The following is a 12,985-nucleotide window of genomic DNA, read 5'->3' as shown; positions in this document are numbered from 1 at the left end:
GGCGCGCACGCAGCCGCGGGCACACGCACAGACAGAGATACAGACCCACAGACACACGGAGATACACATCCATGGATACACAGAGATACGAACGGCCCGCGGCCTGCCCGGACACACCGCCGAGCTCGGCTGCCCGCCCCGGTGCCCCCGAGACAGCCCCGAGGGCTCTGCGGCTCGGTGCCGCCAGCCGCGGGCGGCACGCTCCGTGACCAGGAACGTCTCTCGTTGCAGGACGAAGAGCGGGAGCGCCTGAATGCAGCGTTCGCTTCGACTGTGAAGCTGATGAGAGGAGTCTCAAAGGAATGCCAGGTGAGGGGTCACCCCCGGGCCCGTCCAAAGGGGAATGGTCGTGATGTGCTCGGTACAGATTTTAGCAGAAGGTTTCTCCATTTGTCGGTGGAAGGGCAGTATGGTTAGAGGGACAGAAATGTCAGGTGACATCACAAAATACATTGTGTCACAAGGTATGGAATGTTTCCAGTGCTCCAAAGTATCTCTGCTGGGAAGGGGCCCGAACACATGGTAACCTTTTGTTGTCCTCAGGGGAACGTGAGCCACTCCTGCTGGCTGCTGTCCTGTTCCAGGTGGTGGAAGTAAGGGAGAGTTTGAATCTTGACTGAAGAGATGCTTTGTGTCCCGAGTTTGTTTTGAATTTAAACCCTTCTCCCCCCCAGCAGTGTTGCTGGTGTGATTTAACCCCACCAGCAACTGAGTACCATACAGCTCACTGCCTTCGTGCCCACCTCCCCTGGCCTCCCCAAGGATGGGGAGGAGAGTCTGGAGAAAATAAAACTCGTGGGTTTTATTCGAGACAAGAACAGTTTATTAATTGAAACAAAGTAAAATAAGACAATACCTATGATAATAACAGTAATAATTGTGGTGGAAAAGGGAGAGAGAAATAAAACCCAAGAAGAACAAGTAATGCACGCTACAGTTGCTCACCACCCACTGACCAGTGCCCAGCCAGTCCCCAAACAGCACTCAGCCCCTCAGACAACTCTTCCTGTTTATATCCATGACATTCTATGGTATGGAATTTCCTTCTGGCTAGTTTGGGTCAGTTGTCACAGCCCTGCTCACTCACAGCTTTTTGTGCACCTCCCCACTGGCAGAGCATGAGAAAAGTCCTTGACTTAGAGTGAGCACTACTCCACAATAACCAAAACATCAGTTTGTTATCAACACTATACTCGTACTAAATCCAAAACACAGCACCATGCCAGTTACTAGGAGGAAAACTTCCTCCCAGACAAACCAGGTCAAACTGGATTTGGGAAGTTGCTACTGGGTAAGGAGAATGGGTTCAGTTCTTTGTTTGGGATGAGCAGAAATGGAGAGGTTCAGTGCCCAGATGCACAGGTCACTGTTCTCGTGCTGGCTCTGGCAGGTGTCACTGCTCTGCTGCTCAGACTGCGAGCCAGCCTCTGCCAGCCCATCCTTGTGAGCACAGCCCTGCAGCCCAGCTACTGCACTGATGTCTGAGGATTCCATAGCAGTTTGTGCCCCTCGGGATTGTTATCCTAACACAGCAGGGAGCTCACTGCCTGCAGGGCTAATACAGAGCCTAAGTCTGCAATTAAATTAGAGAAAACAGTACTTCAGCACACCAAGCGATTAGCTCCTAAGCAACTCCTTTGTAATTTCAAAGTAACCAGTTAATCCTAAAACAACTGGGGCAGAATAGAGTTTTACACAAGATGAAACAAAGGAGACTCATCCTTATCAGTGACTTGGCAGTGCTAAGTTTACAGTTGGGCTCTGATCTAAGGGTATTTTCCAACCTAAATTATTCTTTGGGTCTATCTTGTGCCCTGTTAAGAGTATTAAAGTTGGAACAAGCAGTTGATGACTTCCACATTTATGCATCAGCCAGGACAGTACTGCTTCAGTCATTTCTGTAGAGAAGAGTCATAAAAGGGGGAACTGTCAGACCCATAAGTTCATGGGTAAAGTTTACAAAGTTCAAATAAAAATCCACAGCTGGACACAACAATTTAGGCACTTGAATGCAAATAATTAAACTTGTCGTTTAAGATGAGATGTTTGGGGCTACTAAGGCATCAAAATTTACCCATTACTCACCAAAGGTTGGATTTCATTTCTTTGCTCTGTGCTATCATGTAAAAGAGATGCTCTGTGAAGCATTATGCATCAGGTCAGAGCATTTGATATATTTTGTAGCTTCACAAAAACTGCAATAAGAGCAACCAGATCTGTTGATTTGTGCATAAGCTCAAGGAATAAAGCACAGCAGCAGATTTGGAAATAAGAATTGCTATTTGCCTTATTTTTGTTACATTTAGTCTTGACAGGGACAAGAAAAACATCAGTAAAATAAGAGATATTTTGGATATTTTTGGTCCTTGTGATTAAAAAGGTAACCTTGTGAGGAGTTCTGTGGTGACAACAGATGGCAGCAGAACTGTACTCAAGAGTTGAATTTGCAGTGAGGAGGATGCCAGTATGTCTGCAGTAGGACCAGAAGAAGGCTGCTGTGTGCTTAAATACACTTCCCAAATCTGCTGTGAAAACCAGCCTTGAAGACACTTCAGCTTCTTTACTGAATCATTTTCAGTATTAACATATTCTGCTTTTAGAGCACTGCTGCTGTACACGCCCTGCAGAACCCATCTTCACTGCACCTGCCTTGCATACATATCATCCTAAGGACTCATACACAATGCCTTCTTCCACCAGAGCTTCTCTTGATCTGCCTGGTCAGGCAGGCATTTCCAGAGTATTCCTTCTGACATTTTCACTAATTCAGTTCTAAGGTGTCAGAGTCCCTGCCCTACATATTGTGTCAGGAAACAGGCAGCACAAATCAGGCCTGTCTGATAGAGTCCTGTACCAGAAGGCAGGTGGCCTCTGGAGATACAGGCACTGTTTTCACCCTCACAGAGAACAAACCAGCCAACTCATACACAGCCTCAGTATCTGTGTAGTTCTAATTTCAGTTGTCAATCTGCAGCAGCTGCAAGTGTGGTTTGATACCTCCCACGTGATATTTTTCGGTTTCTTTCTGTCCAGAAGTACTATGGTGCTGTGGCAGCCAACAAGTGCAAAGAGAATGAAATCAAACACTTCTGCAAATACCATGGCAAGTCAGCAGAAAGAAAGACAGACTCCACAGAAGAAGAGGTAAGTAGGAACTTCTGGTTTTGATGAAAGGTTATTCCTCTCCCTTGCTGTGGGGCACAGGTTATCCCCCTGATGTCTGTGACACTCACACTCATGTATGTAGGTTGACCTTATGGACATAAAAACACCTGGACTGATCCAAACCTGTGCTGGGTTGGGGGAAGGCAGAGTCACTTCTTGTGGTACCAATCAGTGACCTATCCATCCTTTTGTGGAGGGGAAAATTTCATGCACCTAAAGCATCCCCTCTCTTGGCCTGGATTTGCCTTGTGTGCTGGATCATTAGAAAATAATTATATTTTTCTTTCCAGAGGACTGAAGGTTCCGTAGAACCCCGCCAAGCTCAAACTTGCTGTCAAAGAGTAAGTGTTCAGAATACTTTGGTTTTAAGTGGAAGCATTTACTAGCATTTCTTTTATCATTTTGAATCAAGCTGGTTAAAAATTGTGTCAGATCTGGAGACCTTGATGGCACAGAAGATTAACCAACAGTGCATTCACAATCATAATATGTGCATAGGCAGTCAAATGTGCATACAGAGACTTGCACAGTTAGTTAGGGACCAGATTGTGGCATTCTTGCACTTGGCCCTCCCACAGGCTCTCTGAAGACTCCTGTTCCTCAAGGAGAAGAAAACTGTTTATTTTTCAAAGCCTAACACCTCAGCAAATCAACTTCAGGAACTTCTAAGCCACAAAAGATGAGAAACACTGAATCTGTACCACAGTATAAATTAGTGAGAGCACCCTTGATATAGGGAATGGGAATTCCCAGGTTTATGTTCAGAACTGTCTAGGTTGGTAAATTTCAGTTTTATAGGACATAAATTACAGCACAGTGATTACTTACACTGATCAAAACATTAGCTGAAATACTTTGAGTATGGCATTTGCTAATTTTTGTACTGACAAAAATATTTTGAAGTTTTGTTTGCACTGTCTTCTATATATTTAGAAAAATCTTAGTACATTTATACAGCAGCTGAAATATAAATTTTTTACCCAAACACAATATTTTTTTTTATCTTAAAGCCCAGAAGACCTTCCAAAGACTTCTACATTGAAGTTTCTCCTGGTGTCTATTCTGTCACAGCAATCTCAGAAGACATGGTGGAACAAACCCACGTAGTAGATGTCAATGCAGGACAAAGTATTGATTTAACTTTTGTTCTGTGATATTTGTTGTCTCCTGGCAATAGCAGGAATAAAACACGAGGCTCATTTTAATGCATGTAATGAACTGTAAATATCTTTTTCTTGTTAGCACTTCAATAGTAGCTTCCTCTTTGGGACTCCATTTTTATGGCCTGTATATTTGTTTTCTACTTAATGCAATTATATGCAGCCCACTTTGTACATTGATTTTTATAAATATTTGTACATTGTGTGCCTTTTAAATCTAATTATGTGACTGTAATTCCAGATTCTTCTGCTCTAAACAATTAAAGAGACAATCAGTGAAATAAAATACGTGATCAAGCCTTTGTGATGACAGCTTCTTTTGTATTATCCTCAGAGAGAACCCCCATGTCACAGTGTTGACCAGAGAAAGAATGACCCATGTGGTATGAATATGGGTGCACATTAGCTTCTGCAGGCTAGCACTGATTTTAGAGAAGCTGGCTCACCAGCCACCCTCCTATCTGTACTTTTGCTAGTCTGCTAAAGTGAAATACAAATGAAATTCACTACCTAGAACCTCAACTCAGAAATGTGCTGAAACATGTGTCAGGTGTTCAGTCTAGGCACGTGAGTTATTGATTCAAGTTCTGTCTCTTTGCAGGCTTTGCAGACCATGCTAAACCCCTTTTCTGATGGCTTTGGGGTACCCTAAATTATCCAATTTACTGCTGAGCAACTGCACACTGCAGCTTGGGGCCAAGTTCATATGCTTTAAACATGAGCTAACACTAACAGAACTCCCTGGGTGCTTAACTTTCCCAAAGGACCAGATTCCATGCTTAGAATTAGTGATGTAATCTACATCGATCTGTCATCTTTTTGTAGCTGATAGTACTAAGGTTTCAGTTCATTTTCATCAGAAATAAGAATCAGTGGCTTGAATGCTAATCATTTTGTTGTTTGTATCTACAGTAGCAGGTCCTTTAGCCTCTGGCTACTTTTGCTTGTGCTTTAATCCTGAAAAAAATTCTTTCAGCTGCCAGCTTGTATTGTTTCTCTGTTCCTCCTGGCTTTCTACAAACAGAAACTGCTTTGCTGAATTTTTGTGCCTCACTCCAGAGAGCTGTAGACAAGTGGGGGGCCTCTTGCTTTATTGGTCTCTTGCTGTGCATCTGTTCAGGTTTTAGTGCTCATACTAGTTCATCTGATCTCTCCAGAATTGTAAAGCCAATTCCAAATAATTAGGAATTTATAGTAGCACTTTGGAATAAAGAATGAGGATGCTTAAGTTTGATGTCAGTGGAAGAAGAGTTTCTCACTTATTAAAATTATATAGTCATCCATTAAGATATTCTACTGAAACAGTACCTAAATCAGAACTTGGTTGATTTAAAAGATATAACACTGATATAGTAGAAGCAGTTTACCTGAAATTTCAGCCCCTGAACTTGATCAGTTGTACATGTACTGAATTCTGTCTGACCAGACAAAACTGACTCTCAGTTTTGTTGCAAGTGAGGTCTGACAGGGTCTGTAACATCAGGTTTGTCATCTCCAACACAAGTCACTTTACATTTATCATCTGATGCTGCTTTATATCTTTGTTTTTCTGATGCTGCAAAGCCTTCTTCCTGGAGGACAGAAAACAAATCCCTCAGAAGTCTGGTCTAAAAAAAGCATCAGTGTCTTTGTTAACTGCTGCTTTGCTGGCTGTACCTCTGCCTCACATAGCTTTTTTAGTCTATTTTCTGTGCTAGTACAGAAAACAGACTTTAAAACTTTACTGTTGAAACACACAATTTCACAAAACAAAAGGATTTTCAGAAGCTGTTAGGGCTTGATTAAAAACTTTCCTACTTCAGAAGTCAGGAGGATTTTGTTGACTGCAGTGAGGGGACATCAGCCCCACAGAGAGTACCTCTGGGAAGCCTGTCCTCTAACTCCACTTGTTTGCTGCAAGCCAATTCTGATGCAGCCTGTATCATGTGATAAAACTGCTTCAGCTATCTCAGAGTAGCAATGGATCTTCTGGGTTTAAAATCACCAAGGGCTATTTTACAGGAATGAAATTCTGTCATTATGCCCTGTATTACCACGTTGCATCCACTTCTGTGATTCATGCTGCTGCTTTGGGGCTTCAATGAAACAATTCTGTTTTCTTATTAGTTTTACCAAAAGGCAACTCATGTCACTTCAGTGCACAGCTCTGACACTGCTGACACAGAGAATGCCTGCCTGGAGCTCCATAGTGGCCTGAAAAATGCTAGGAAATCAATTACAAAGGTGTGTAGTTATGTAACTATGATTATTTTAGCAATAAAGTAGAACAGAAATAGAAAGTAGAAACCATACAGTTGAAAAGCTGGCATCTGCTTAAAATGAATGAGTACAATTGTGAGAATACAAGATGTATTCCTATATTCTCCATTCACTGAGACATGTTATTAATGGATTCATCTCTAAACATGCAAGTTTAGAACATTTCAAGTTTTACTTTGAAGTCAGCTCACAGTAGCAAGAGCATGAAGGTACAGAGAAGCTAATATTTGATTTCACATATATAATTTACTAATTGTACCCTGATGCTCTTGTGCAGAGCACTGTTTCTGTTGATCCTGACATTCTCTTTCATCTTCCCCTTCTTCCTGTAAGTTGTTTTCCTCCTCATTTCTGTGTTTGCTTCTTTTAGCATTCATGTTCTGAATTTTTTTTTTTCAAGTATGAGAAAAACCAGGCCTACAAACCAGGGTAGTGGTGGTTTTCCTAGCTGTGACACAGTTTACTTACTCTGTATCCCCCAGCTTCACAGTAGGAATCTGCTGTTTAAACTGTCTGCCTCTAGTGAAGAAGGGAAGAAACTCAGCAAAGACTCTTTACTAAAGAGTCTGTTTTTATCTCTCAGAGGTAGAGATTGTGACTATTGCAGTTTGATTGGCAGAGCACAGGACTTTTCCATGGATTTAACATAGGGCTTCACAAATGTCAGTGGGCATTTGGCAGGTTTCTGAACTGAAATCTGAATTATTGAATGCTCACATGGCTACTGACAATTGCTTCCAATTTACCAAGTAGCTTCAGCCCTTCCTTAAGGCTTAGGGATTTTTGGTTTCATTAGTGGAGAACTTTCCTACCTGTCACAAAACTGGTGGATGGCCTTAGGAAGCAGTTAATTCACAAACAATGTTGTTTTCTTGCCAGGTTCCAAACAGTTTACAAGAAAATTTTTTCACTCATACAAGCCTCCTGCTTACATAACTGCAGTATTAATACAGATTACCTTACCCTCAATGATGCCTTGAAATCTTGGTCTCTTAGGATTTCTTTCAGTGTGGGTTGCCCTCTGGGGGTCTGCTCAATGCTTTCAAACATTGCACTCTGCTGAGCTGGGGCCACACTGGATGTGCCCCCGGGGGACACGGCTTTGGATTCCAGCTGGCCCTTTGTACATGTGCTGCTACAACTTCCAGGTCCTGGGAAGGAGCAAAATTGTATCTAAGAGTGAAACCAGAACTGAAATGGAGACACATTCATTTCAGAAGAGAGAAAAATGCACTTTAAGCCTAAAAGGAATATTTTTGGATTATTCTGAATGGGAGCTGTGCAGGTTAATGAAGATGTTAGCATCATAAAAGGCATAGGAAAATGACAGGAAGCAGAGAGGGGTATCTGTGCTTCCAAATTAAATTAATTGTTCTGGTAGTTTTCCACGGCAGGAATTGCCAAAGGAGGAGGCAGATGAGGCAGCAGAAACATTGGGGAGAAGAAGAATTGGATCAGTCTGATATGCAAATTCACAGTATTAATTCAAATAACCTGCAGGCAAAGTGACTGCCCTGCCCAGAAGACTTTTTTGTTCCCTCTGACAACTGCTTCCCTGTGGGGTTGTTTGAAGGTACCTGAATTACTGGAACGGGACTTTTGGCGGCTTCTTTTCCAGTACTTCCCCTCAGGTCTTGCAGAATCCCTTAGCCTGGGCTTTTCAAGACAGCTGGAGCCTGGGTTAACAGCACTGTCCCCCACAGTACTCTTAGTGAGGGATGGCTTCAGATCCCACTCTGAATCAGAAAAGGGAGAAGATGTTGCCACATCTTGTTTTGTGCCTTTCAGTTCTAGAAGGCCTGGAGAGAGCTCTCTGCTGGACTCTGCCTCTTCAGCTTTGTCCTGAAAGACCAGAGACCTGGAGGGAAGAGGCCACCAGGCACCAGCACAGGGATGGCAGCAGCAGATGCTCCTTACCCAGGCTGATGAACAGCAGATCCCACCAGCACAGCGCTGGTGGAAATGTGGCCAGCAGGGAGAGCAGAGCAAGCAGTGCTTGGCAAGGCTACATACAGCACAAGCAGGAATCAGGGCTGGCTTAGGACTGCAGGGAAAAATACAAGAGTTAGTGTCCTGGCTTGGTCTGGGCTTCACCCTGCTGGTGAAGGGCATGTGGATCATCTCCACAATCCTCTCCCACAGGCTAGGAGGGATCCACAGAGCCACACCACAGGGGAGTTTCACTTGCTTGTCATTCCAGAACTGGACAACAATTTCTTCATCTTCTGAGGCTGTTAAGAGAAAAAGCAAGCAGCCTTAAGCAGCTGGCCTGCCTGGGCAGTGCACACTAGCAGATCAGGCTCTGCAGCTTTATACATTTTCTACTCCTGTCAAGAGGCAGGATCAACTCTTGCCCCTCTCTAACACCTCACCACAGGGTCACAGAGGTGAGTGGGCAGCCTGGGCACCATCACTAAAACAACAGGCCTGGAAGCATCTTTCCTCCCAGTCTGTCATCAGATGAACAAGAAAACGATGACAGTAATTTTTGTTGTTGCTGCCAAAGTTAGCAGTGGTGCTCTGAGAATAGTATTTTTTAAGTCAGTGGAGCTTGACTGTCAGACACAGGAAAAATGAATGAGCTGTTGAAATCTCCTACGTCTGGGTGATAAAATCACCCCCAGATGTACCATTTGGTACAAATGTGAGCATTTAAGCTCTGATGAATGCTTCCTGGAAGCTGTCTCACTCGTATCTGTCATGAAAAGGCCACAGTCCTGCACATGGCAAACACAGCCTTGCCCCACGGACACAGATGACTTCATTTTTATGGGTCACAACTTCCTTAGGGTCACACTGGTGAGGTTACACACAGATATCCATCAGCTCCTGCAGGCTTGGAGCAGCACTAAGCTGTAGGCTGTGCTCTGTTATTTCTCTGGCAGCAGCACCCTGACAAGAGTTTATCCTGACAGCCTCCCTGGTGTGCCAGAGGAACAAGAGGAGGAAGAGAGCAGCTCTTTTCTTACCTCGTAAGGGATCCCTTGTCTCAATGCCCCTGAGGACAGTTCCTGGGCCGTACCTGGCCCTGTCTGGCTCCCAGGGTGCCAGCACTCTGTCTCCAGGGAGCAAGGAGTGCTTCATCCCATTCACATATTCCAGGATGTCATCCTGTGCTGTTTTTTGCACACTCACTGGATGCCTTCCATGTGACACAAGTGGTTTGGCAAACTCTACCAGGAACATGCCTCGTTCACCCTGTTACCAGGAAGGAAATAACAATTCCACTGAAGAACAGTTCATAATGTGCCAGGTAATGCAACTTTTGTTAGAAGACCATCCTGTGCCTATACGAGTAGGGCAAAACAAGCCTGAACAGCAGCTAGTGTGTGGTGTTACTTCAGCATTGAGACAGCCCAAAAAACCTCCATGAGGCTCGCCTGAAAGCAAAATGAGTGAAGCATATGTTCAGATTCACTGCTACTAGGATCTGGACTTCCTTTCCCAAGAGATAAAGCTACAGACAAGTGTATTTCACAAACCATGCTGTGTGTGCCAAGGAATGAGGGACACTGACACCATTCAGACCTGCTCTTCAGTCATGTCCAATTCCTTCCTTGTTACATACAACATGAGCTCTGCTTCTTGGGAGGGGATTGTTGGGAGTTTTTATTTTCTTTTATATTAAGGCCTGTCAAGAGACTTTCCATCAACAATGAGACATGGTACTTCCCTGTTCTTGAGAAAGAACAGGCTCTTTTTTGTGTTCAGTTTGAAGTGCCAACAAACCAATGAATTAAAGCTCTCACTAACCTTTCTGGAAAGACCCTGAGCCATTGGTCTGTGGCTGACTCAAGCTGGACGTGTGTACATAAAACACAAACGCTTTTCCTGTGCTGTTCATGGTTCTGTGTCTACACACAACAGCAGCCCCTACACTGCTGGCAGCAGCACTCGGGCTGGCTGAGCCTGGCTCAGTGCCCAGCACCAGCACAAGGCTGCTCAAGCACCTGCTGTCCTGGTGGTCTGTTCTCTCATCTCATCAGCTGAACCAGAAAGTGCTACACTGAACTCAGGTGGTGTGTGAGGACCCTATTACACATCCCCCCAACAACCACATATCACTCACCTCTATCTCCTCTTTTACTGTGCCATGGTAATAAAACCCATCTTGCTCTCCTCTAGCCAGCACAGGCATGTTGCTGTCTGTGCCTCCTGACTGTCCCAGTCTCTTCCATGCTGGGCCAGGGGAGGGGATGCAGTGGCTGATCCACGGGCACCTCCAAGAAAAGAAAATGGGTCAGCCCTGGAAGAAATAGATTCTGTAGGTCATGAAAAAAACCAACCTTGTAAGATTTAAGAACTGGAACACTCCACCTCATTCTGTAGCACTCCCACAGGCCAAATAGTGTAGGAAGAAACAGAAAACTTGCTTGTGCTGGGATAATTCCTTGATCTTGGGAAAAATACATCAGTGCCTGCTTTTACTCAGATTTCTTTGGGGCTGACAGGAAGTGAGCCAGGAGCATGATGGAATCCTGGGCCAGCATTACTTGCCCCAGCCCCTTTGCTGTTTACCTAGCAAGACAATGCAACCCTTGGGATCAGGAGAAAATATCCTGATCTGCAGCACAGAGCACGGCATAGGTGCACTCCAGAGTCCTGAGCTGGTGGCTCACACTGGAGCATTCAGGGAACAGCAAAGGACAGAAGTAAACAACAAAGCTGCTGCTTGATGACACGTTCTAGCTCAAAACTGGGAAAATAATCCCCTGTCACAAAGCATTAGAAACATTTCATGGAAGATGACTGTTAATGCAAGATGCTTTTATTTATCCCAAGAATATTAAAGAAATGTTTCTTTGATAGGAGGATTACTCAGGCTTTGCTCTTCATAATCGCCAAGGTAGCAAATAACTGCAGTTAATACATCTCAAAAACAGCCAGTGCAGGCGTGGGAAAGCTCAAATGATGTTCAAGCTGTTAATTATTAATCTGACACACCAGCCTGGTTTATCCTATTAGATATGGAAAAAAACAAACCGCAGACTTAAACAGGAACTTGATTTTACCTCTGGGGGGCGAGGGGCTCAGCAATCCAGGCAGGATACACAAGAAAAGAGCTCCTGCAGCAGGGGTTAACTGTGGATATGACAGTGGAACGTGAAAACTTGTTCAAAGCTGGCCTCACACTGCAATACCTGGGACCCCCAGGCAGGCACCCTTCCAAAGCAGCCATGCTTGGAAAAGCTGCTGCCTGCAGTCGTGATCTGTGAGAAGAAAAGAGGCAGTGTACTGGTATCTCTAACACAAGCAAGTATTGCCTCAAGAATCCAGTAATTTTGATTAACTGTTTGTTTTTGTTTAAAAACACTGAATTAAAAATATTCAGACTGGCATTTGGCCAGATGAGCCTACATCACTGACTTCAGTGATCTTCACTCACCCAAATCCTAACCTGGAAAAAGGGTAGAAACACCCAAGGAAACTCTAAATGCTGTGAAAATCCCCAGGAAAATAATAACTTTCATCTCCCTCCAATATTTGTTTCCTTCTGTAACACCCAGCTCTCTTTTTTTGTACCTACATTCTTCCTTTAAAGCTTTCTTGTACACAAACCCAGCCAAACCTTCCCTGTTTTACAAGTTGAGACAGAAATTAGAGCTGAAGTTGACAAGCTGAGTAAATGTGACAGGTTTTGAACTTGATGTTAGATTATATTTCCCTGTTATTTATTTATAGTGATGTATTAAGAGGAAATATTTTGATCTTTCAGCTGTCCTGTCATGTTTTATTAACAGTAGGATTATGGCTTGCAATGAGAAAGAATGAGATGCTCAGATGTGACAAGTGATAACTATTCAGAGGCTGTCACAGGAAGATCAATGATATGATGCTATCTCTGGTAATTTCAAAAGATGTAGTAGGCAAGCTTCCATTAATTTTTTTCTTTTTAAATATTGCTTAGAAACACTCAGAAAAAAATTTGCATGGAAATTCAACAACCTATAAAATTTAAGTGCTTAATTTATTTTACAAAATGCAGTTTAAGCACTCATGTTTAGATGATATTTTGTCTCTTATCTAAGAAATATGATCTGGAGGTCTTTTTTTATGGCGACTCCCAGACAGATACATAACTTCAGAAAACCAGCACAGCAAATCCAGTAAGAAGAGTGGATTAAATGCTGCAAAATTCATATTTAAGTCAGAAAATCAGCACAATATATCCACTTATTTCACAACTGCAAAAACTCCTGTTATAAACCAAAACAAGATTGAATCAGTAATACTTTGCAAAGAAAGGCAACTATCACTTCTACATTAAAAACATCAGCTCAGAGTAGGGACCCCTGTTTTCACAAAAAACAGTGCATTGACAAAGGCAATTATGCTGCTTTTCTTGGATACTTTCCAAGTACATTGGCACAGCTGTATTTTAGACTTACCAGCTATTGGTA

At 43.3% G+C, this 12,985-nt stretch overlaps 2 protein-coding genes across 2 annotated transcripts; one reads left to right on the top strand and one right to left on the bottom strand.

Annotated features, from left to right (window-relative positions):
• Positions 1-6: 6 nt before the first annotated feature.
• On the top strand, positions 7-4,627 carry AKIP1 (A-kinase interacting protein 1). The gene is made up of 4 exons (XM_015631787.2): positions 7-309; positions 3,034-3,144; positions 3,456-3,506; positions 4,176-4,627. Exons 1-4 carry the CDS (start codon positions 283-285, stop codon positions 4,317-4,319), a joined length of 333 nt encoding a protein of 110 aa, XP_015487273.1. The 5' UTR covers positions 7-282; the 3' UTR covers positions 4,320-4,627.
• On the bottom strand, positions 4,619-11,181 carry C5H11orf16 (chromosome 5 C11orf16 homolog). The gene is made up of 5 exons (XM_033515343.1): positions 10,654-11,181; positions 9,554-9,782; positions 8,162-8,815; positions 7,548-7,735; positions 4,619-5,896 (listed from the first exon to the last, which is right to left on the bottom strand). The coding sequence occupies exons 1-5, from the start codon at positions 10,720-10,722 to the stop codon at positions 5,765-5,767; spliced, it is 1,272 nt and encodes a 423-aa protein (XP_033371234.1). The 5' UTR covers positions 10,723-11,181; the 3' UTR covers positions 4,619-5,764.
• Between the last annotated feature and the right edge of the window lie 1,804 nt (positions 11,182-12,985).

This window comes from Parus major, chromosome 5, assembly GCF_001522545.3.
Source record: "Parus major isolate Abel chromosome 5, Parus_major1.1, whole genome shotgun sequence".
Lineage (NCBI taxonomy): Eukaryota > Metazoa > Chordata > Aves > Passeriformes > Paridae > Parus > Parus major.
The sequence above is the reverse complement of the archived record's forward strand: the minus strand, read 5'-3'. Positions and strand labels throughout refer to the sequence as shown.